The sequence below is a fragment of the Myotis lucifugus genome, unplaced genomic scaffold, assembly GCF_000147115.1.
Source record: "Myotis lucifugus unplaced genomic scaffold, Myoluc2.0 scaffold_49, whole genome shotgun sequence".
Lineage (NCBI taxonomy): Eukaryota > Metazoa > Chordata > Mammalia > Chiroptera > Vespertilionidae > Myotis > Myotis lucifugus.
The window spans coordinates 3,396,645-3,421,641 of record NW_005871097.1 but is presented as its reverse complement, the minus strand read 5'-3'; the positions used below and the strand labels follow the sequence as shown (position 1 = coordinate 3,421,641).

The following is a 24,997-nucleotide window of genomic DNA, read 5'->3' as shown; positions in this document are numbered from 1 at the left end:
AAGTTAAAGCATAAACAGGGTGTGGGTCAAATGACACAGAAGTTAAGGTAGTTCTCTAGGTTTACAAATCTACCAAACACAAAATAGACACCTAACTTCTCCCACCTTTGCATTTAGGATACTGTCATGCACTGTAGAAAGAAATTCAGGAAATGCTCACGAGAAAGGGAGACAGACAGACACACACACAAACACACACCTCAATAAAGGGGACAGACAGACACACATCCCTACCCAGGTTCTAAAAGAATAAAACAAATTTTATTTTCAAACTTTATTTTCTGCAAAGCCAATCAACAAGTGTTGGAGGGGAAAAGTGTAAAAGTTATTCTTGCATATTTGGGAACAGCAAGCACTTAGTTTCAGAAAACAAGAACTTAAAATACTTTAATCAAAGGCAGTACCCTGCTACTTGTATTTTAAAACTGTCATGTTCTTTCTTAGCAACATTTCTTCCCTAAAAGCTACGATATGATACAGAACGCAATAGCTCACTTGAAAGTGCTAGAATCAGAAGGTAAAGAATGCCATATGCCATCCCACTTAACATTTCCTACTATACAATGCTTTTTTTGGCGCTTGATAAACCAAGCATTCATGTTAGCATTACATTCAACAGAAACATTTCTCATACTTTGAGTTTAAGATCCTTGCCCCTCCAGTTCCGATGTTGTGACATCTGACTCTTCATCATTGTAAATATTTTCAGCCTGGAGATAACAACCAAATTAATTCATAGGTATAACTCCCCATGGTTTTTACAAGACTATCTAAAAATAGCATTTAATAATTCTATCCAGATTTTTGGATTCACGGGGCAATGTGTTTCAGTGTTGGAAGTGGACACATTTTTAGAGTAGTTTATTTAGTAGTTATCCTTGTGTTTCCCAACCCCCAAACACTCTAATAAATTTAATGAGGAAAGGCAGGCAAGTGTATAATTCCACATATAACCCCTAGATGCCGAAGCACTATTTATTTATATTATTCATAAAAGGTGTTTCCCAAAAGCATTGCAAGCATCATTTAGAGCAGTGGTTCTCAACCTTCCTAATGCTGCGACCCTTTAATACAGTTCATGTTGTGGTGACCCTAACCATAAAATTATTTTCGTTGCTACTTCATAACTGTAATTTTGCTACTGTTATGAATCGTAATGTAAATATCTGATATGCAGGATGTATTTTCATTGTTACAAATTGAACATAATTAAAGTATAGTGATTAATCACAAAAACAATATGTAATTATATATGTTTTCCGATGGTCTTAGGCGACCCCTGTGAAAGGGTCGTTCAACCCCCAAAGGGGTCGCGACCCACAGGTTGAGAACCGCTGATTTAGAGGGAGTGATATCCCTGAGGTTGAGGAGGGTTGGTTAACACCTCAGTGCCTTAGAGATGTCGGTCGTGTACTTAGTGCTAATCTTCAGAGCACTCAGTATCATGTGCACTCGTTGACACTTTCCTCCTTTATTCTTTAAAATTTTATATATATATATATATATGTATATATATATATATAAAATTTCAGAGAGGAAGGGAGAGAGAAACATCAATGATGAGAAGGAATCATTGATTGGCTGCCTCTTGAACGCCCCTACTGGGGATCGAGGCCGCAATCTGGGCATGTGCCCTTGGCCGAAATTGAACCCGGAACCCTTCAGTCCACAGGCCAATGCTCTATCCACCAAGCCAAACCAGTTAGGGCTTCTCTATTCTCCATGTCTATGACACAACAGACATTGGATATAGAGCAGTGATGTCAAGAGCCCAGTTGAAAAGTAATCATGAAAATCAGAGCACATGCTGTATCTACATCTGTTTTTATAGATACGTACAAAGATTTCTCCTGACTGGACAGATGTATATTTAACTAAAAATTGTCATTAAAATGGAAAAGGTTTTTTAAAATTATTCCCTTTATATAAATATTTGGTACAATATACATCTAGATTTTTGAAATATTTCTATTATATCAGTAAATCTCTCATTTACAAGATAGTTATTTAAGAGAAAAAATATTTTAGCTCACCATTTGCCATATCTGCATGATGTTATCCTCAGACACTGAGCAAATGACCCATGGCTCATTGGGGTTCCAGCTGAAGTCCGATATCTTGGCGGTGTGTCCTCCATGAATAAACTGTTAATAGGAACAAAAAAAGGCCTTGGTTTCTTATCTTTTGTTAGAGCATCAGTCTTGCAATGGCAGGGGTGGGTGTCACTGTCCTGCAGTTTGGAGGGAGGGCACAGGCTTAGTACACCACCCCATAAACCTTAACCTTCAAGGGGCCGCCAAGATGATTTGATTAGGAATAGGAGGGAGATGGGCACTATTGGCATCAACAAGATCAAGGAAGTTTAGTTTCTGGGCAGGGAACTTAAAAATCCAGTCATTAAAAATTTTCCCCACAATGAGGAGTTACTATACACTGTTTCCCAGGAGCTGGAATTATTCTTAATGAAACATTGGCCAAAACCTACTAGGCTCTATTTCCTATTTTCAATAAATGTCAAACCCCAATTACAACAACCTCCAAGATCTCCAATTGGAAATTAAGAACTAGAATTTGAAGTTCTGGCTCATTTTCATATACATGGAATCAATGACAGAATCCAATCTGCATGTGACATTTCATCTTGCATAAGAAAGCCAACATATACCAGGAGTTCAGGAGGCCCATCTTCTGCATCTTCTGCTGATTGTTCTTCTCCAATTTTGCTATTAAGAAAGAGCATAATGCTTTTGTTACTGAAATTCTTGCAGCATGTTTGCAAAACCAGTGTCAGCCCAGAAAGTGCATCTTAAAACACACTGGAAAAATATTTCTATGCTGCTATCAATTAGAGTTTTTATATTACTTGGTGGGAGAGTGGGTTGTTTATTTTCGGGAAATGGGTAAGAGCTGTTCATAATTGAAACTGCAGAATATAATTTGTTAATATTACAATTCACTCAATATTTTCATTGTGGTGTTTACTCCATTAGAATTAAAAGGTGAAAAGCATGTAAGAACTTACACTTCACTCTTAAAGCCTTTTTCATTCCAGAAATGAGAAATAATAACACATCAGTACCACATATCTGAAGATATGACAACAAAGCAACTTTATAGAATGTATAAGCCAAGGAAAGGTTAAATTCCGCCCCCCTCTCTTAAAAATTTCAATTTATAGAAAATGCCAGCAGCCTCAATAGTGAAATCGCTCTTAAGTAACACACCACTTATCAGCCCTATATCGTATCTAGCCCAAAGGTAGACTTTGCTAGTAACTTCTGGAAAAGACAGCCAAAACATACAACCTTCTCTAAGTGATATTTTTTCCTTCCCACAAAACCAAGCAAACAAACCAAACGTGGGACCGCTAGACAATTAATGTCTCTCCTCTCCCTATCAAGAGTATAACTGCTAACACTGACCACTTTAATCCGTAATTTTATCTAATGTAATTTTAACAGCAAGCAAGTCATAAATGGATTTTAATTAGAAATTATATAATATGTGCAAATTTATTCTTGGCATTTTTAGGGATAATCCAGTTGCCAGGGCACCATACTTCTAAACCTTGCTGTATCACCTCATACAACCACTATATATTTTTGTTTTAGGTTTCTAATTTTACTACTAAAATTGTTTTCAAACATACTAAAAAATAACTGCTTTAAAGATCCTTTACATTTTAACGCATCTATCACGTCCAGAGTTTTGTTCCATAAGAACACGGAACATTAGATGTTTAGAAGTTTTACAATACCAGCATTTTATTCTGCACTGTGTTCCGTACACTGAAGGATGGGTCTACTGTCTCATATTAAGGCAGGTTTGGTTTTAATACACTAAAAACTCAGTCCAATTCAACAAAACACATTTACTACAGGTAGAAATAAAGCTATTCTTTGGTAATTGAATGGCCACTCTGAAGTCAAGAACTTTAAAAAACGGAAACTATACAATGAGCCCTAAGCACATAAACTCTCTGACAGCATGGGCTTTGCTTATCCCTATCCCCAAGTATATCCCCAGCAGTTACACAACCCATAGTAGAAGCTCATCTGTTTATTGAATCAATGGTAGAAAGTCTCTAAGACTAGTCCTGCAGATGTATGTGAGATCCCATGAGACATGAACTAACATCTTTACCACTTTCTATAGCATGAGTGTCTTCTATACAATCATTTGGATGTTACAACACAAATGCACACCTCCCTCAACTTCAATCCTGAATATCAATAGAAAAATAAAACATTGCATAAATTTATTTTACAGCTCATTTGCTGATTTACTTCTGTCTTTTGGAACAAAGATTCTTCAGGAAGGTACTTAAAAGTTACTTTAACATTAGACTTATTAAACTGGGGTTTAGCACATCGCTCTTCTAAATTTATGAATTACATAATCTTAGATTAGCATATTTATATGCAGTTTCTCATCACCAGATTCTGAGTTACCTTAAATCCCACACATTCAGGCGGCGATCAGTACCACTTGAAGCCAGAATAGTTTCGTTATGTGGAGACCAGTGGACCTAGCAATACATATTTGAAAATGTAAAAAATCATCCATTCTAAGGTTTGTGGATACTATCCTAATCCTCACTATTTTCCCATGATGTGTTCTGGATCCTCTCATTGGCGTACAGCCCTCACCCTTCTTGTCCAATCCTTTCAAGTGCTCTTAAATGGCTCATATCCCTGGCCTGCCCCCAGGAAGGATGCACTCCCCAATATAGGAGAATTCAGCTAGGAGCCCAATAATCTTTTTCAGCCCTATAACCATCCCAAACTTTTAAAATTTTCAGTGAAGTGTATTTTGACCTATACAAATCTCATTTTAAACATCATACAAGAAATTTTTTCACTAGAGGAGCCACCATGCGGATATACCTTAACTAAAGAATCCTTGGATTTCACTTTTTAAGCTGATCTGTTTTGCAAGACTTTTTCTTCTACTTCTGAACTAATAGTCTTTCAAAAAGCTCCAAGTTATTTCCCACTAGTTAACTTACAAAGAGCTTTTTTTAAAAAAGCAACATTCCATGCCCACGATATAAAAGAAGAAAAAATTTTAATTCCCCCCCTGCCAAAAAGTTACTAAAACCTGACATAAAGACACCAGAAAACTGTCACGTACCTGGAAAATTTCATCCTTATGAGATTCAAAGGTATGGAGCTTTAGTTTTAAATTACGCAGATCCCATAAAGCTACAGTCTGAAGAAAAATAACAAGTGAAAAGGAATTCATTTTTGCATTTTCCTAAGAGTTTTAAAATGTCTGATTACTGTATAAAACAACTGGGTTTGTAAACACCAAATAGGCAAAAACGTAAAAACCTTATCCGCAGAGCCAGTTGCGAGAATGAATTCGCTGTAGGGATTGAATGACAGGCAATTGACTTCAGCGGTGTGTGCATCCACCAGGTGGCTTGGCTTGGAGGTGGTATTGGATCTGGTGTCCCATCTAAAACACAAAGTTACAAGGCACACAGCACACATGGAGGCTACTTGACCCTCTCAAACTTCTCAGACCTCAAGCTCATATCCTCATCAACTCCACTCCACATCACCTCTATGCTTGCCCCTTCAGACACCAACCACACCTAGAGTTGGCAATTTAGACTTCCAACCGCTAAATGATATGTTCTAAACCTAAGGAGAATGAACTAGGGCTGTTATTTTTGGTTTCTCATTTATTACATTCCCGCCTTAATTTACCAACTATTTCAAGCATACACAAAATATTGACAAAGCAGACAACATAACAATTTAATACCTACAACCCAGACTTTCAGTATTTTTCCTTATTTGCCTCCTGTATTGGTTCCTTTGAGATAAAAAGAGTTCTAGGTTGCTGAATGCAGCCCTGTGGCCATGCCCTGATATAATCATTCTCCTCCCTCATCTTCAAAAGCCACCCTGATCTCAATTTTGATATTTACCTCCATACCAAGCATGTTTACTAAGCTGTTTTTTTTCTTTCTTAAAAGCCAGTACATAACTTTAAAAAAAAAAAGGAATTAAACCATAGGCCACTATAATCACTGATGGTCATTCAGGACACCCTATAACACCACCCCACTGAACTTTCAACCTTACATCATAAGCTTCTGATCATCAGCAACAGATCCAAACAGTGACTCGTGCAGCAGGTGCCAGGCCACATCCTCAACAACAGCCGAGTGGCCAGTAAAGATGGCTTTAGCATCCACAATTTTGCCTTCCTTTGGTCCTGCGTTTATATCCCACAGACAGACAGTCTAAAGAAGGAAAAAAAATACACAAAAGCCATAAAATATAGAATTTAAACGCTAACATCTTATTTAAAATACTTCATTAGAAACAAAACTATCTCTCTATATAAAAGCCTAAGCGACCATTAGGACTGAACAACCAGAATGACTGGTCTCTAGTTGCTATGATGCGCACTGACCACTAGGGGGAAGACACTCAACGTAGAAGCTGCCCCCAGGTGGTCAGTGTGCTCCCACAGTCAACCTCCCATGGCCAGCCAACCTCCCCTAGTCCCTCTCTCCATCTGGCAAACCTCTCACAGTCCCTTCCCCCGTCCAACAGACCCCATCCGGCAGCCAGCAGGCCCCAGCCGGCCGGGCTCCGATCGGGACTGGGCGAGACGGCCCCGATCGCCAGCCAGGCCTAGGGACCCCACCCACGCATGAATTTTGTGCACTGGGCCTCTAGATTAACTATATGAATGTTAGAAATAAACACAAGGGAGTGTAATATAAACCAAAGTGAAGCTTCACAAACAATAGTGTATAGGTGTAGATTCTATGATCTGAGAAGCAAAGGGCAAAGAAAATACACTGTAATAGAGGCATGCATGGGGAGACCCAGCACACTGGCAGGCAAGGAACACTCAGATTAGAATTTCTACCAACATACAGTCAAGTATCTAAAATTCATCTAGCCTAGATTACATAACAGAGAACCCAGCATTTGGTATCCACTGAACAGATGTGCACGGCCTAAATATTCACACTGCGTTGGGAGACTGGTAATTGAAACTAAAATGTGCCTCAATAGAAGGCAAAAGTCTTTGAACAAGCCTCTCATGGGAGAAACCACTGCAGACATCAGCAGTATGACAGGTGAATGACCCAGAAAGCCCTACTAGGCTATGAGAGGCCAGAGCTTGGGGCCTGCAGACAGACCCCATGGCATGCTCCTCAAACCCGAGAGGCCATGGGGCCAGTAGGCTCTGAGAGATTAGTCTTCTTTTGACATACCATCGCACAAAAAATTAACAGGAAAGTCTTAAGCTTTATGAAAAAAAGTACTACAAGCTATAGGGCAATGATTCTCATCCAACTGTATAAAATATGAGGTAATTCCATTAAGGTATGTTCATACTAGTTCCACTGACACTGGTAATGGTTTCACCTGTTTTTAAATCACTTTCTTATCTGAAAGGGTTTCTGTAACTAAGCTATTTTCCAGGAGTAATAGCTATTTTCCAAGTAACAAAAAATTAATACACATGCCCTTAGTTTATTGATACACACCCAGACTCACAATTCACATGCATTGAAGAGAAAGGAATGGGTGGAGCTATTGACACCACCCCCTCACCTCAGAAGGATGGATCCTGCGAAGATTAGCAAGATGCCTGACACATGCAGAGCCCTCAGAAAAAGTTAGCTATTATTGTCACTGGCAACTCCCAGCCTGGTGTCTTCAAAAAGTACTAGTAATTAAGTAGAACCCATCTTCCCTATTTTGGAGACTTTCCCATCTACTGTGAGGAAAGCAGGAATGTGACACAGGCTCCATCAGTCCAATCAGGAATTTGAATTGTGAACCAAAAGAGGGGAGACTCTGTTCTGATGGGTGGTGGGGGGCGGGGGCATAACACACACTTTAAAAAATATATATTTTTATTGATTTCAGAGAGGAAGGGAGGAGAGGGAGAGATAGAAACATCAATGATGAGAGAGAATCATTGATTGGCTGCCTCCTCCATGCCCCACTGGGGGTCAAGCCAGCAACTCTGGCATGTGCCCTTGACCAGAATTAAACCCAGGACCCTTCAGTCCGCAGGCCGACACTCTATCCACTGAGTCAAACCGGCTAGGGCAGCTGTGGGCAAACTACGGCCCGCGGGCCGGATCCGGCCCGTTTGAAATGAATAAAACTAAAAAAGACCGTACCCTTTTATGTAATGATGTTTACTTTGAATTTATATTAGTTCACACAAACACTCCATCCATGCTTTTGTTCCGGCCCTCCGGTCCAGTTTAAGAACCCATTGTGGCCCTCGAGTCAAAAAGTTTGCCCACCCCTGGGCTAGGGCCATAATATACACTTTCCAAGATGGCAAGAGTGATTTGCTGGCCTACCCTCTTTTTTCCAGGCCATTTTCTAGCCATCATAGCAATTCTGTGTACCTTACCCAATGCCCTCCTGATAAATTCCTTTTCTGTTTAAATCAGCCAGAGTCCGTTTTGATTGCTTTAACTAAAGAATCTTGACTGGGCAATTAACTACTTTCAATATTTTAAAAAGCCTAACAGAAACTACAATCAACAGAAATATAAAGATCTGTGATGTGACAGACCCTGTTCTAGGCATCGGGATATACTAAGTAAGGCAAGAAACCTACTCTCAAAAAGCTGACATAAAGTGCGGCCAAATTACATGAGCTCCAGAAGTCTACCCTTGGCTTCTGGTTGGAGTCATACCAAACACTTTCTGCTTACAGTATGGAATCCATAAAGATATGGGGCCATTAAGTGGCATGAATGCTGCAAACATTGATCTACAATACATTAATGAGATCTCTTTGCATTTGTATGGTACTTTCAATTGTTAAAACAATTTACATTAAGAATGCTGAAGTAACTCAACAGGGAAAGATTTGTCTTTTCAACAAATGGTGGTGGGAAAACTGAATATCCATATGCAGAGAATGAAGTTGGACTCCTACTTCACACTATATATAAAAATTAACTCAAAATGGATCAAAGAACTAAACATAAGAGTTAAAACAATAAGTCTTAGAAAACATCGGTGAGAATTTTTTTTTTGATGCTGGGTTACATATGGTTTCTTAGATACAATGCCAAAAGCACAAATGACAAAATAAAATAAACTGGACTCAAAATTAAGTATTTTTGTGTTTCAGAGAACATCATCAAAAAAGTGAGAAGACAACCCACAGAATGGGAGAAAAATTTCTGAAATCATATATCTGATAAATCATGTGTCTATCTAGAACAGGGGTGGGCAAACTTTTTGACTCGAGGGCCACAATGGGTTCTTAAACTGGACCGGAGGGCCGGAACAAAAGCATGGATGGAGTGTTTGTGTGAACTAATATAAATTCAAAGTAAACATCATTACATAAAAGGGTACGGTCTTTTTTTTTTTTTAGTTTTATTCATTTCAAACGGCCCGGATCCGGCCCGTAGTTTGCCCACGGCTGATCTAGAATATACAAAGAACCCTTACAATTCAACAATTAAAAAACCCCACAGTGCTCGCTTCGGCAGCACAAATACTAAAATTGGAACGATACAGAGAAGATTAGCATGGTCCTTGCGCAAGGATGACACGCAAATTTGTGAAGCGTTCCATATTTTTTTCTAAAAAAAGAAAAACCCCCACAAAATTTAGCAATGGACAAAGGACTTAAATACACATTTTTCTAAAGATATACAAGTGGCCAATAAGCACATGAAAAGATACTCATTATTAGTCGTCGGGGAAATGTAAATCAAAACTGCAATGAGATACCACTTCACACCCACTAGGATGGCTATAATAAAAAAGACAGACAATAACAAGTGTTGGTGAGGGCATGGAGAAACTAGAACCTTGGTACATTGCTGGTGGGAATGTGAAGTGGTGCAGCTGCTTTGGAAAACAATTTGGCAGTTCTTCAATAAGTTAAACATAGAGTTACCATATGATCCAGTAATTCCACTCCTAGGTAATTAGCCAAGAAATGAAAACACATGTCCACACAAAACTTGTACAAAAATGTTCACAGCAACAGGATTCAAAATAGCTCCAAAGTGGAAGAAAGCCAAATGTCTAACTGATAAATGAATAAAACTATAGTATATCAAATATGAAATATTACTCAGCTATAAAAATGGAGTACTGACATATGCTTCAACACAGATGACATTATGCTAAGTGAAGGAAGCCAAACATAAATGGCCACATTTATTACCATTGCATTTGTATGAAATATTAAGGAGACAAATCTATAGATAGAAAATAAATTAACGGTTGCCAGGAGCTGTGAGGAGGAGGGATTGAGGAATGACTGCTTAATGGGTATGAAGTTTCTTTTTGTGACATTTTATGAAAATGTTTTAGAATTATAGAGTGATGATTTCACAGCTTTGTGAATACACTAAATCCCACAGAACTGTACACAAACAATAAACAAAACAAAATAAAATGTTATTTATATTACTCAGGTCTCACAAATACTTCATAGTTTCCATTACAGAGGTCTACTTTTACATAATAGGATACCTTTTGCATACCTTCCCTCCATTCTAAGGCAGCTCCAAAAAACTTTGTGAAATCCTAAGACTTCAAAGGATAGTTTGATAACAATTGCTCTAAATCCTGTGAAAATGTTATCACAACAATCAACAATATTATCTTAGAAAACCTTTCATCTATATAGTGCTCCTGCAATGCAGAGCTGTCTGGCAGTCTTTAACTCTACACGAGTAGATTAGGAAGAATAGGTTTCTTACATGGTCGTCAGATGCACTTAGCAGATGTCCACTCAAATTAGAATTCCAGGAAAGACCATAGCCTTCCTTCTGGTGGCCTCTTAACCTAAGATCAGGATTACATTCTCCACTTGGGTCTAAAGAAAAAAAGAAGTGCATTAACTACTGATTATCGGTTTACTGGAATTGGTAAGAGCAAAGCCTCACCTGAGTGGGCCATAATATTTATTTATGCTTGGCATAGCACTGCATACACACAAGGACTTGGTCTGACCCAAAGCTGCCTTGGAAAGCTATTCTCTGTGCTTCATTCCAAATACTCAACGCAAACCAGGTCTCACGACCATAAAACTAGTTCCTTTGCAAAACCTAGTACTAGCTCTAACACAAAATACTGAAAACTATAGCTATTCTACAAATTTGCGCAATGACAAACCGCCTCACCTCTGGGTCAATTTTTAAAAACATTTTTGTAAGGAAAGAGATAACACAACAGGTCTGGTTGCTCAGTCCTTGCATGTATCCTGGGTAGCCTGACCCTGAGCCAGCTCCTGGGAATGTGACCCTCACACAAAAATCTTCATGTCACTAAGGACGAAGTTTTATACGCCCAGAGCAGTAGGGCATGCTGTGGCAGCTTGTCAAGACTTGTAGAATTGTTTAGCAAGATTCATGATGTTACCACTGCTGGGGTCCTGACTTTCCCTTACCATGACTGGTCATAGAGCGAGATGTGCCTATGTAACCAGATCTCCATAAAAACTCCAGACCCTGAGACTCCAAGGGGCTACCCTGGGCAGAGACATTAGCACATGCCCCTGTGGCTTGCTGCTAGAGAGAATGCATGCTCTCTATGGCCACAGCAGGGAAGGACTCAGAAGCCTATATGCCTGACCTCTCTGGACTATAACAGATCTGTATCTTTTTCCTTCTGCTTTTGCTCTATATAGTTTGCTGCCAGGAGTATAATCTGCTGTGAGGTCCTTCTGTTAAATCATTGAAATCAAGCGTCATTACTGGACCCACAAAACAATTTTTAAACCTTGAAAAATTATAGTCTAGACTAGTTTGAATGACTTCGAAGCAGTTATTTGGAATCAAGCAAAAGTGGTCAAGTAATGACTTGACTTTTACCTGGTTTAGCAGGGTGCTTTGTATAGTCGAAAACCAGCACATCAGAAGATGGTGTCTTTGTAGCAATGATGTGAGGATTCTGCGGCATGTAACGAGCACGGTTTACTTCTCCTTCGTGGTTAATTTTAATTTCACATTCAATTTTTCCTGTTACAGAACCAAAGCCACCAAATTCTAATGTGAGAAGAAAGAAATAAACACATACACTTACAGTTAAAGTCCACAAATCAATTTAATCAACCCAGTAGATTTTAATATGACAGAATACAACACAAATTGATGAGAGAGAACACCAAAGTGTTGGTTCACTTGCCACTTGGAATTAATTTCCTCTCAAAGTCCATTTACATTAGAAAATAATGAGAGCTATTTTATGCAAGTTAATTCAGCTCCACCTTGGATTCAAAACAATTAAAAATTGCCCTCTTTCACGTTTGAAGATGATGTACTTATTCACTAAAATTTAAATAAGCACATAATAAACACACTTCAACTTTTTAGTGCAAGTACGACTAATTTAGAAGTGCTGCAGTGAATTAGCATTTTAGGTTTCATCAAGACAGGGAAGGCTTCACCCTCAGGAGTATAAACTCCTGAGTCTGAAGTAAAAAATATCCTCAAATAGGATATCCATGCCTACTAACCATCACCCAAATCCAAGGAACACATACATGCTAGTTCCACCAGCATACTTGGTTCAACTGCTAGTGGAGTGCCAACACTAAAACAAGGGGCCTTAACCTTTTTATCTGGTGTGGGAATAAGACTATAGTGTAAAATAGTTTTAAAAAGGCCCTAGGAAAAGTAACAAAGCCACATAAAAAGTAATGCAACGTCTGGGAAACAACAAGATGGTAGCAGAAAGAATACAAGTAGAGAACATTTAAGCAGATAACAGCAAACAAGAACATTTTCTTTTTTGTGTTCATAGATAAAAACTTGAATTAGCTGCTGACACAAAAAGTTCGGGGAGGCTTCACATTATAAATTTTTATTTTTTTTCCTGACCTAGCTTGCTGCTTCTTTGCACATTCCTTTTTAGCTCACCCTGTGTCTCTGGTAATGAGAATATTCACTCAAGTGCCCAATGGAGCCAGGCAGGTAACAAGTCAAACAGACTGGGTGGGACCTGGTGAAAACACGCTGAAAGCAGTAAACCATTTCTCAGTTTCAGCCAGCTCTTTCGATGTGGGAATGCTTCATGAACATTAGCTCCCATGGCTTCATACCAGAATTTAGCCACTCTTCTCCATGGCAAACATTAGCTTACTATTTCTGTGTAGCTGAAAATCATCTCCCATTCCACAACTCCTCCTCTCACACAACCACACGAAACCCTCTATTTCACTCTCAGCATTTCCCTTGCCCATCATGTCACTGGAAGAAATGTGCCAAAGAACTCTTACCATTTGCAACGGCATGGATGGACCTGGGGAACATTATGCTAAGCAAAATAAACCAGTCAGAGACAGGTAAGTATCACACAATCTCACTCATATGTGGAATCTAATGAACAACATAAACTGATGAACATAAATAGATCCAGAGACATAGAAGCATGGAACAGACTGACAAACCTCAGAGGGAAGGCAGGGGAGGATGGATGGGTGGGTGGGAAGAGATCAACCAATGTACTTTAATGCATATTGCATAACCCATGGACACAGACAAGTGTGGTGAAGGCCTGGGGTGGGGGGCAGGGGCAGGCTGAGAGGTCAATGGAGGAAAAAGGGGACATATGTAATAACTTTCAACAATAAAGATTTTTAAAAAGAGAACTGTGCCTCCCCCTTCCTAAGACTACCCCTCCAGATTATTTCACCTCGTATCTCCTGAGAGCCTGCTCTAAATGTGCCCCTGCCCCCATGGCCTGGGTGGGTTCCTTCTAACCTTTCTTCTATCAAGATATTCAAGTTTTCCAACTACCTCTTAGAAGAATGAATAAACTGATGTTTAATCATAATGGAATACTATACAGCAATTAAAATAATAAGATAGACATCAACATGATTTACACACACATTAAAAAATAATATTGGCCCTAACCGGTTTGGCTCAGTGGATAGAGCGTCGGCCTTCAGACTGAAGGGTCCCAGGTTCGATTCCGGTCAAGAGCATGTACCTTGGTTGCGGGCACATCCCCAGTGGGGGGTGTGCAGGAGGCTGCTGATCGATGTTTCTAACTCTCTATCCCTCTCCCTTCCTCTCTGTAAAATATCAATAAAATATATTTAAAAAAATAATACTGAATGGCCTGGCCAGGTGGCTCAGTTGGTTGGAGCATTGTCCAGTACATTAAAAAGGTTGTGGGTTTGATCACCAGTCAGGGCACACACTGGAGGTAACTGATTGATATTTCTCTCCCCCTTCCTCTCTAAGTAAAATTAATAAACATTATCTTCAGGTGAGGATTAAAAAATGTATCTATTCTTTAAAAAATAATATTAAATGAAAAAAGCAAGCTACAAAAGAACATTATGTGTATTTACTACTGCATAATAAAAATATAAACAGCTGAAAAGGGCACCCTAATTTCAGGACAGTGATGAATTCTGGAGAGGGAGGGATGGGATACGGGTGGTGGGACTTGAGCTGTAATGCACTATTTTCACAAAGACAAAAACCTAAAGCAAGTACTAGAAAATGGTAAGAACTATCTACTAAATCATTTGAGGTTGTGCAGTAAGCAACAGGTCTGGTTGCTTAACCCTCAAAGCTCTGAGAAACACTGGGACCATGACTGACCCTTCACTGAGTCCTGGAAACATGGATCTCAGAATGTTCTTTGTGTCACTGATGGATTGATGATTTTTGTGGTGTATACCTGGTTCAATGGACTGTGCTGTACCAGTTTGTCAGGGCTGCTGCGCACAAATATCAACATTGATGGTACACTCCCGGTTTCATTACTGGGGTCCTGAGTTTCAGTGTCATGGCTGGCTGCCTGTAGAACATGATGTGCCTATGAAACCAGCCCCCCATGAAAGCCTCAGACCTTGACACTAGAATGGGTTTTCCTGGGCAGAGACACTGCTTGTATCCCTGTCATTTGCTGCCAGAGAGAAAGCACATCCTGTGCAGCCCTGAAGGAAACTTGTAACAGACCTCCCTGGACTCCCTGATGCATATCTTGTTCCTGTCCTGCTGCTTCTGTTCTGTACTATTTATTGTAACAAACTTTAGCCATAAGTATAATTTGTTCTCAAGTCTTGTGAGTCTTCCCAGCAAAAGCACCAGAACTTGGGTGGTCAGAGGAATATCAAAGCTGGGGAATGTATGTTTGGAGGAAAAAAAAAACCACAAATGAAGTCAATAGTTCAGATTTACCTCAATTTTAGAATTGCTGCACAATATTTCAAACATACACCTAATGTGTTTAACTAATTTCCTATGAATTACTATCTGGGTTTTGCTAGGTTGATCCTAATATTTCTTTCAATCCTACAAATAATGCTACTGTGAAATCTTTGTGCACCTGTGGCAAGTAGTTTTGTAGAATAGAGTCCTAGTAGTTAAACTGCTGGGTAAAAAGAGATTAGTACAAAGTTTTAGTAACATGTAATTGGAAAAAGGCTTAAGACATCAATACTGGAATATTATGGTATACCTACCACCCTTTTCGCTGTCACAGTGGGAAGCATCAAACTGTGCATCATCATTTGGAATATGGACTCGAGCAACCACGAGATGATTCTGCTCATCAGACGTGTGAGTCCCCAGCACTAGCCAATGAAGGGCATAATCCTTTCCTTCCGGTCTGTTTGGAAAAGAAAATAAGTCACACTAATCCTACAAGATATCAGTTGCCTCAACAATAAAGATAAAATTTTAAAAATTATCTAATTCAGTTTATCACTGATCCCTGTACTTCTAAATAATGACTTCTCACCTAAAAAATATCTCCCACTTTAACACACTACATGTTTCTGATTTCCCAATAAGGGGCAACAAGGTAGAATGGAAAGAATAAGGTGTTGGGTCAGAAAAACTGGGGTTAAATCATGGCTCAAACTAAAATTAGCTATATGCAATTTCTTAAGTCACAACTTCCCTGTGGACCTCAGTTTCTTCACTTAAACGGGTTATAAGTGCAAATGGCCTGATGTGAAAAGCCCCTATTTACATTTATGGTGCTAAAGTTTATGAAATGGGCCCTCTCAATTTTACAGGGTGTGTGTGGGGGGTGTCTTTATTACCTAGTTCTATGAAAACCAATTTGAGGCTAAAGAACCTGCTGATGCCCCTTCGCACTTTGGTCCAAACAGTGATTTTTGCATCTGCATCTATTAAGAATGGCTTTCCCCTTTGTATCATCTGAATAGCAATTTTCACCTGTGCCCATGGTTCCACTTCAGTGAGGAGGGCCGAGAAATAGGGCTCTGGACCCCAACACTAGACATGTTAGGCTATATATCTGTTTCTCAACTTCAGTTGTACAAAAAATTCAGTATATATATTTTAAAAAAAAGGGGGGTTGCTGGGCGCCCAGCATGGCTCAGTGGTTGCCTGTTGACCTATGAACCAGGAGGTTATAGTTCGAGTCCCAGTGTGGGGGCATGTGGAAGGCAGCAAATTGATGATTCTCTCTTATCGTTCGTAGATGTTTCTATCTCTTTCTCTCTTCCTCTCTGAAATCAGTAAAAATATATATAAAAAAAGGTCTGAGGGTTACTTCTAGGCATGTAATTTAGTAATAACTAAAAAATACAAAATGAAACTTGACCAAAATTTGGTTTAAAGTTAAAAAAAAAAGAACAATAAATACACATACAACTCCAAGAACAGAATAAGGCCGCCACAGCCAAGTAATAGCAGCTTGTTGGAAAAAAGACTTGCATCTTAGTTGATGTATACTCAGTGGCCAAAAATATGTAGTCATCAAGGGGGGAAAATGGGGAGGGGGCATTTGTAATACTCTCAACAATAAAGATTTAAAAAAGGGAAATTAATTCCATTTTAGAGGAACTTATATGGGGAGGGGGGAGGCAATGCGCATGACCATTCACCCACTTATTTTTTGCTGGAAAACCACACTTAGAAAATTAGGCTCTAGGCAATGTACTTGAGTAGGACTTAGATAAAATGAAGCCTTTACAGGGAATAGTGCTCAACATGAAAAGGAAATTAAACATATCTCACGAGAACCATTTGAAAATAAATAGGAATGCTTGAAAGGAGGCACCAAAGAGCAATGTTAAGGCAGACATAAAAAAAAGGAAGTGATTTTTTTTTTTATGGGGTTAAGCAGAAAAACTAAGATCAACAGGTAAAAGTTACATCACAGGATCTTTCTAAGGAGCACAGCTCCAAGATGGAGTGGAGGACCTGAAAAATTTCTCTGGACTCTAAAACTCAACGATTCTTGTTTCCCAACTCAATCATTATATTAGGATTTTTCTTTTTACTGCAAACCCTTTCATCTCTCATCCTTAAAATACAAGCCTATTTTCCTGAACCAATTATTATTCTAGGTCCCTCCAATACTGGATACACCTAAGGCTGCAGAAGATTAATGAGCAGCCAACATTTCTACTGCTCTGTATAGGGACAAAATACAATCAAAATCCCTTCATACCCCACACAGAACCTTGCAAAGCACACACAGCCATCCTCAACATCCAAGAATGCAGGCTGGCTGGCATTTTCTTGCATTCCCAGAGCCACTGCAGGTCCCACAACCAGCTACTTCTTCGTATGCAAAGACCACCACAGAACATACAATTTAAAATCTTTTTCTGCTAAGTTCTTACTTACATAAAAGCAATATCTGGGATAAGAACATATGCATCTATTATCTTTACACAAAACACATTATAGGTAACATTTTAAAAAGACTTCAGTAAGTGGATTTCACTGAAATCCAAATGGAGAAACAATTATTCTACCCTCCCTAACAAATTATTTCTGAATAGGAAGGGGTGAAAGAACCAGCATCAGTCACCACTTACTGTATACCTTACTCTGCACCAGCACTTTAACATGCACGATTTTATTTAATTCTCTCAAATGTAGGCAGTCAGCATGATCAACACCTCCATTAAGAGACCAGACAACTGGGGAATAGAGAGACTGACCAACTTATACTAATTCACAAAACTACTAAGAAGTGGGGGGGGGGGGGGCAGGATTCAAACTTAGGTTTGAATCATTAAAACCCCAGCTCTCCTAGAGTTTGATTAATCCTCATTAGATTATATGCTCCATAATACTAAAGTTTAATGCACTTCTAAGTTCATGTCCAAGTTCCTACTAGAAAAAGTCCAAATATGTGAGAAAGGTAGTCTAGTGCAGGGATTGCCTCAACTCTGGGGCTATATGTTTTGGTTTTGAAAGTCCCCTCCACCACTTGCCACCTGTGTGATCTCGGGCATGTTACTTAACATATCAGCCCCCAATTCCACATCAGTAAAACAAGGATGATAAGAAGAAATCAAAGTACTTGTTTTTAATAGTAAGCCAAAAAATAAGACATAAAACTCTATAGATGTATCAGGCTCTGCTCTAAGAGCTCAGTAAATGTCAGCAATTGTTACCAGAGAAATTTTAGAAATAGCTAAAAGGAACACTCTCATGAAGACCAACAGTGACCTCGAAGTGTATTCCATACTATAAGCCAATAACACTTTTTCAGTGAACTGCTGCTAAATTCTTTTCCCTTTTGCCAATTAAAATATATTCATTTTGGGGGCTGGTTACATGGGTGTGTTACTTTGAAAAATTCACCAAGCCATATGCTTATGATTTGTGCATTTTTCTGTACATATATTTTTCAATAAAGGTGATAAGAAACCCATTCCTCTGGGCTCAAAGAGATGCTGTTCTATAATTAAGCCCAAGAAATGTCAAATATATCTGCTGCTTCCTACAAACATTAATCTCACAGCAGATTCTCCTATTTTAATGTCATACTTATACCTCAGAAATTATCTCATAAATCACTTGTTAGTTTTGACAATAAGTCGCCTGTCACCTCATCCAAGGACTAAATTGATTACATGCTTACGTTCTATGTATAACATTCCAAAAGAAGGAAATTCAGGACAACAGTAAAATTTGTGCAAAATAAGTTGCCAGGAACCCTTACTTAGTCACTTCAGGAAGCCACTGAACCGTAAGACTCGGCCACTGAAGAGCATGGGTCATAACCAGGTCATACAGAAACGGTGTATTCTTCTTCCAGATTTTATATTCTTCATTGATGACACGCTCCTCCACAGTATCTTCAAACACTGAAATTTGGAGAAATTAAGTGGCTAAGAGGGATCGAAGTCAGAATCTGTACAGATACTGGAGGTCACCTCGAGATGGCCACACCTTATCTACTCTTTCTCTTTACCTCTAATTTAAACACGAACAACTAACCGCCCTTCCAGAGCGCACAGAGAATATTAACACCAGGAAGCTGGTTTTTTTGCACTTTGAGATCAACACCGCCTGCGTATACAAAACTGGGTAATTAATTACACAAACACTGAAAGTGTTTTGCTGGTTACGGCTGTTCGCACCTGTTCTAAGATGACGACCCCTATGTAGAGGGGCTCTACGACCCACCCGGGGAGACGAATCCACGTGTAGCAGAAAGCTATCGACCCGCTCCCCCCATCCCCCACCGAGTGAGGCCTCCACTACCACGAAGCCGCCGTAGGCGGCGGGATCCAGAATCCCCCGGACAAGGGCCGCGACCCCGAGGCGATTGGCGCGCGCGCGTGAAAGCAGCCGCTGTGCCCGCTTTCAGGCGGCGAAGGCCGCCTCCGCTCGGGGGCCGAGGGCGCCTGAGGGAGCGCCGCAGCCGGAGGGGGGGGGTTGGGAGGGGGGGGAAGGGGCTCAACTCGCGGCCCCGCACTCGGCTCCGGAAGTGCTTAGAGCCCTGAGTGCCTCAGCCGCGTCCGCCGTTGACCCCGATAAAGCCCGCCCAAACCTTGCGCCCGCCCGCCCCCCTTTCCCCCACGCCCATTTGCGCCTTTCTCCCGGCGCGTGCCGCGGCCTCGCGCGACCGCCGCCCCCCGCGGCCCTAGCGCGCGCCGCCCCGCAGGGCCTCTTACTCTCTTTACTCGCCATCTTGCGTCGGGTCGTTCGCCCCTTGCCGCCGCCTCAGACTCCCCTCTCTAGTAAAGAGCAGCCCAACAGCAGGCGCTCCTGCCTTTCCCAGGCGTGCCACACGCTGGGAGCTTTCGAAGCCTGAGTTCTGCCTCAAGGCCTGGGTGCTCCCCAGACGCCGCGTCCTTCTCTCCTGCCTCCTCCCCGCTCGCGGGTACCGAGGACTGAGCGCTCTTCTCTCTCTCCAAACTTGGAACGAGACTTTTCAACCCGCGCCTTCCAGCCCGCCCAGGCAGCTGAGCGCAGGCGCATCCGCTCTGGGAAAAGTAAGAGGCGGCGGAGGGGCGGGCCTGGGAGCCGATGGTTCTTTGTCTCCACCAATGACGTGCGGCAGGCAGGTTTTACGCGGCGTTCGGAGGCGGGCTTCTGGAGGATGGGCGGGGCGTTTCGCGGCAGGAAGTTGGTGAGGCGCAGGCGCGAGGACTCGCCCGACGCTAACCAGGGCTGGGCGCGGGGGCGGAAGGGGGTGGGCGGGGGTGGGGCAAATGGTGGCTCAGCTCGCAAGCTGCGCGCGGGCTGGGAGCCCCCGGAGCCTAGCCCTGGAGCCGCGGCCGCGGGTTGCTCGCCGCAGCTCTAGCGGTGGGGGGTGGGGGGGGGGGGTGGGAATGGGGGCAGGGAGGCTGCCGCCACTTAGCTAAGCAAAATCTCGGAGAGAAGAAAATGGTTTCTAGTCTCGAGAGATTATTGTGCCCGCAAAGTCTACACGATAATCACGGTCATGCAATTCTGTGCACCCCGAAAGGTTTCCCTCCCGCCGATTCGCCTTTCCTGGAACCCAGTTGAACTGAGGTGGGCTTTATCAGAGGCAAAGGGGGCCTTTTGCAGAGGCCGCGGGCGTTTTCAGACTGCAAGACGCTGGGCCTCCCTGTTAGGCCAAACCTGCGGCCTGTGCTAGTAATAGGCCGCCAACTGGCCCGAAGCTGACTTGAATTACATTTTCGTTTGTTCACACATTTGGTTCCTTCAGACGAAGATTTGCGGCGTCTTTCTGGTCTTCAGGAGATTTTCGTCCCTAAGCACTGCTGGCTTTCTTATCTTGGTCCCAGCCCAGGCCCCGGCCCCTGCTGAGTCATTCTTATCACCTGCGGGGGAGCGAGGGGGGCGGGTAGGGCGAACTCACCCTAAGCTGTCCAAGCTAGGTAGAGCTGCTCTAAGCTAACCCGGGCTGGCCTGAGCTCGGCTTTGCCCGGGAACTTGGTAGCCCCTGAGGAGTGCGTTGGGGTGAGGAGAAAGCGGGCTGCAAGGCCAAAAGGGCCAGAAGCAGAGGGGGCACGGGGTCGGGGAACGTGGTCGAGTTGCTACGTGCAAAGGGGACCTCAGTCTACAGCTAGACTCTGAGAGAGGCTCTCTCTGCAAAAGCACCTCCCAGAAAATTTGCTGCTTTAATATTTTCCAAGTGTCTTCACGCAAGTGACCGTGGTGATTCTCAAACGAAATCGTGCAGTTGCCGCTGTGATGTCCACTTTTCTAGTCGGAAAACAAACCCAGATATCATCCTAGTCGGTGGCAGAGCCACGCATGTTACTTTATATAGAAATTTACCGTGTGGTGTCTCTGTTTTTGTATACCATACAATTCATATTAAAGCTCTCTCTGCCTTCCTGTAGGGCCCTGGAATGTTAGAGACCAAAGCTGGGGAGGGGAGGAGCTGGAGAGGGAAGAGAGTTGGAAGGGTGTTTAAACAAGACAGCCCTCGTGTTCTAGGACACTGGTTAACAATGTTTTTCTAAAAGGAGCCAGATCGAAAACATTTCAGGCTTTGGGGGCAACTACTCAAAGAGAGCAGCCCTAGAAAATATGGGTGAGCCTGGCTATGTTCCAGTAAAACTTTATAGACACTGAAATTTGAACTTCATATAATTTAAACGTGTCACAAAACATTCTTTTGAATTTTTTGAACCACTTGAAAATGGAAAAATCGTTCTTGGCTCATGGCTCATACAAAAACAGGTGGAGGGGTAGATTTAGCTGGAGGGCTGTAGTTTGCCCACTTTGTTCTGGAATAATGGGAACCTCCTCATGTGCACAGCAAGAGAAGGCTTGGCAGAGGATATCCAGTCTTGCTTGCATATATTTTACTTATTTCTGATAGGTGGGCATGATTTCCAAAATTTGTTAAGTGTTTAAAGGATTGGAAGAAATCTTCCCAGACGATATGGCTTTAAAAATCTTTGTCCATCTCACTGAGGGTGAGAGAAGGGAGGATGGAGCAGATATTTGGGAATTTCTGAAAATATTCAAGCACTATCGTATACTTAATCTGAAAGTATCATGTACAGCATATTTTATTAGCTTTGGGTTTTGTTTTCGTTGTTGCTAAATTTAATCTGTAAATTCAGTTTCATTTTTTTGGAGTCTTTTTTTCCGGTCATTTTTTTTAATGTAAAAAATGTAATACCAATTTTCTCTTTTGAATTGCTTAACTTCAGTTTTGTTTTTGCCTTTCCCTCCAACTTCTCAGCTCTGATCTTAAGCTTTTCTCCTATTTTCTCCGTGTCTTTTTGTCTCTTTTGTACTCAGCTCATTCTACTAGTCAAATAAGGCATCAAACATGTTCACGCACAGGGTGTGGGCTGTTAACTGAGAGAAACCCTGTTTAGGCATCTTTCTCTGCTTACCTCAACGTTGCTATAATGTTAACCACCGTTTTCTCCATACTGATGTTTTATAGACTAGTATAGTACACTTGTATGTAGACCAAAACAAGTTAACAAGTTATGACAAAACAGTGCTGACCTTTAATATGCACTCTGGTATTTTATTTCATTTTTAAAAATATTCAGATTAACCTCTACATTGATTTTGTGATCACACTTAGTCACAACTTGAAGTTTGAAAAACAAGGGTACACTAGGATATTTTTGAAACCTCAAGCCAGTCCCTGTTCGCCCTTTATAAAATAGCAACACATCCTCATCTGCCTCCACAGGTAATCACTTTCTGTCCCCTTTATTTTCTTTTTCTTCATAGCACTTATCACCACCTGAAACGTTTGTTCATAGGCTTTTCCCTCTAAGTCAGAATGTGAACTGATATCAGGATCTTTTGTTGTATCCTCAGCACTTGGGCCAGTATTTACCAGATGAGGAAGTTCAGGCAAAGAGTAGTGAAGTTTTTTGCCAAAGTCAGATAGCTAGTGTGTTGGAGTTGGAATTTTAAATCCGTTAGTCTTATATGAAGACAGCAAAAGTGATTCTATGTGATAGAAAGAACTGTTTACCAGAAGGAATGAGCAAGGGAACTAATCCCGTACGTGGCTGCCTGGTGATTTAGTGTTCCATTAACAACGATGTCTCACTAGTTTTTGGTAAAAATGTTAGCCATTCAACAAAAGTTTTGGAGCCCTAGATGGTTTGACTCAGTGGATAGAGCTTCGGCCCATGGACTGAAGAGTCCCAGGATCAATTCCGGTCAGGGGCACCCAAGCCTTGCGGGCATGCTTGGGAGGTAACCAAGGCAGCAAATCGATGTGAGAGACGCATCCATGTTTCTCTCTCTGTGTCTCTCCCTCCCTTCCACTCTCTCTAAAAATCCATGGAAAAATATTCTCAGGTGAGGATTAACAACAACAACAAAAAGTTTTTGAGCGCCACTGTGTGCCAAGCTGTGTTCTGGGAACTGGAGATACCTGGAATGAACAAAACATTGAGAATGCCTGCTCTTTAATACATCCCTTTCTTGTTTGTTTTTCTTATTACAAAAGCAAAGCTCATTACAGAAAATCTGAAATTTACACAAGCAAAAGAGGAGCATAAAGAATAACAATTTTGCCCTAGCCGGTTTGATTCAGTGGATAGAGTGTGGGACTGCAGACCCAAGGGTTCTGGGTTCGATTCTGATCAAGGACACGTATCTCAGTTGCAGGCTTCTCCCCAGCCTGGGACCTGGTCAGGGCACCTGCAGGAGGCAACCAATTGATGTGTTTCTCTCACATCGATGTTTCTGCCTTTTCCTCACTCTTTCACTCTCTTTAAAATCAATGGAAAAAATATCCTTGGGTGAGGATTAAAAAGAATACCAATTTTGCCTGGCTGGTGTGGCTCAGTGGTTGAACTATGAACCAGGAGATCACTGTTGGATTCCCGGTCAGGGCACATGTCCGGTTGCAGGTTGCGGGGCTCCCAGGCATGCAGGAGGCAGCTGATCAATGATTCTCATCATTGATGTTTTTGCCTCTCTCTCCCTCTCCCTTCCTTTCTCTGAAATCAATAAAAACATATTAAAAATAACAATTTTGTTTCTGCTAGATCGTTTTCATCCAAATAATTAGGAGAGGAAGAAAATACACAAAAATATTAGTAGCCACTGTCTCTTGGTTGCTGGTGTTATGAATGATGGTTATTTTATTCATATATTGCTCTATTTAAAATTTTTCTCCAATGGACAGGCATTACTCTTATAAACAGAAAAAAAGCCCCACACATTTTAGAAAAATATAGAGAGAGGAATGGTAGAAGAGTAATGCAGACAAATGAAAAGAGTTATCTTAGTGTGATAGGATTCTAAGTAATTTCTTTTAAAAAATTGTTTAATGCAATTGTATGAGAGTGAGCTGAAGGGAAATTATTATAAAATAGGTAACACTGTGCTTGTCTGAACTTGTACTTTGTTTTCATTTACTATTGTGATATTAGGTAAAGTGAAGTAATTGTTTTATACTTATAAATGTGTTAATATTTAAACCTTTGTGGGGTGTCCCTCTGGATTTCTGAAAGGCCAACTTACCCCATTGTGCTAGCTATTAATGTTAAGCAACTTGAGCTACTCATTGGTGACAGTGAATACTAGTAAAGGAAATGACCTAGACCAGAATCTCTGGGGCTTAGACTTAGGATCACTGGGGCGTAGTAAATAAATATTTGTCAAATGAAAAATATTGAATAGGAAACTCCTCCTATCCTCGTCTCAATCCATAAGCAGTGATAAGAAGGCTTCAAATGTAGAACTTTTTCTAGAAAAATTCCTCTGAGCTTTCCACCTCAACCACATTGTTCTTTTGTTTGTTTTGTTATTAAAGTTGTCTTTTAATATGGATACAGTAGGAATATAATG

At 41.0% G+C, this 24,997-nt stretch overlaps 1 protein-coding gene and 1 non-coding gene across 3 annotated transcripts; one reads left to right on the top strand and one right to left on the bottom strand.

Moving 5' to 3' along the window:
- Positions 1–259: 259 nt before the first annotated feature.
- On the bottom strand, positions 260–20,252 carry RBBP7 (RB binding protein 7, chromatin remodeling factor). Of its 2 annotated transcripts, none has more exons than XM_006088563.3 (12): positions 19,891–20,252; positions 18,933–19,077; positions 15,460–15,605; positions 11,849–12,022; positions 10,736–10,851; positions 6,096–6,256; positions 5,334–5,460; positions 5,134–5,211; positions 4,452–4,528; positions 2,666–2,723; positions 2,034–2,144; positions 260–710 (listed from the first exon to the last, which is right to left on the bottom strand). In XM_006088563.3, the coding sequence occupies exons 1-12, from the start codon at positions 19,904–19,906 to the stop codon at positions 642–644; spliced, it is 1,278 nt and encodes a 425-aa protein (XP_006088625.1). In that variant the 5' UTR covers positions 19,907–20,252; the 3' UTR covers positions 260–641. The 2 variants fall into 2 exon arrangements, with proteins under 2 accessions (XP_006088625.1, XP_006088626.1); XM_006088564.3 differs by having other exon boundaries at positions 11,849–11,995; positions 19,891–20,199.
- LOC111825988 lies at positions 9,493–9,599 on the top strand. Its single transcript, XR_002829226.1, has one exon. It is a non-coding gene; the product is annotated as a U6 spliceosomal RNA (small nuclear RNA).
- Positions 20,253–24,997: the final 4,745 nt, after the last annotated feature.

Excerpts from the sequence above, each read along its gene's own strand:
- RBBP7 (XM_006088563.3), bottom strand. Across the intron at positions 4,529-5,133 it reads ATAAGGATGAAATTTTCCAG|GTCCACTGGTCTCCACATAA; the intron begins GTACGTGACAGT and ends ATGTATTGCTAG. Across the intron at positions 2,145-2,665 it reads ATGGGCCTCCTGAACTCCTG|TTTATTCATGGAGGACACAC; the intron begins GTATATGTTGGC and ends TCCTATTAACAG.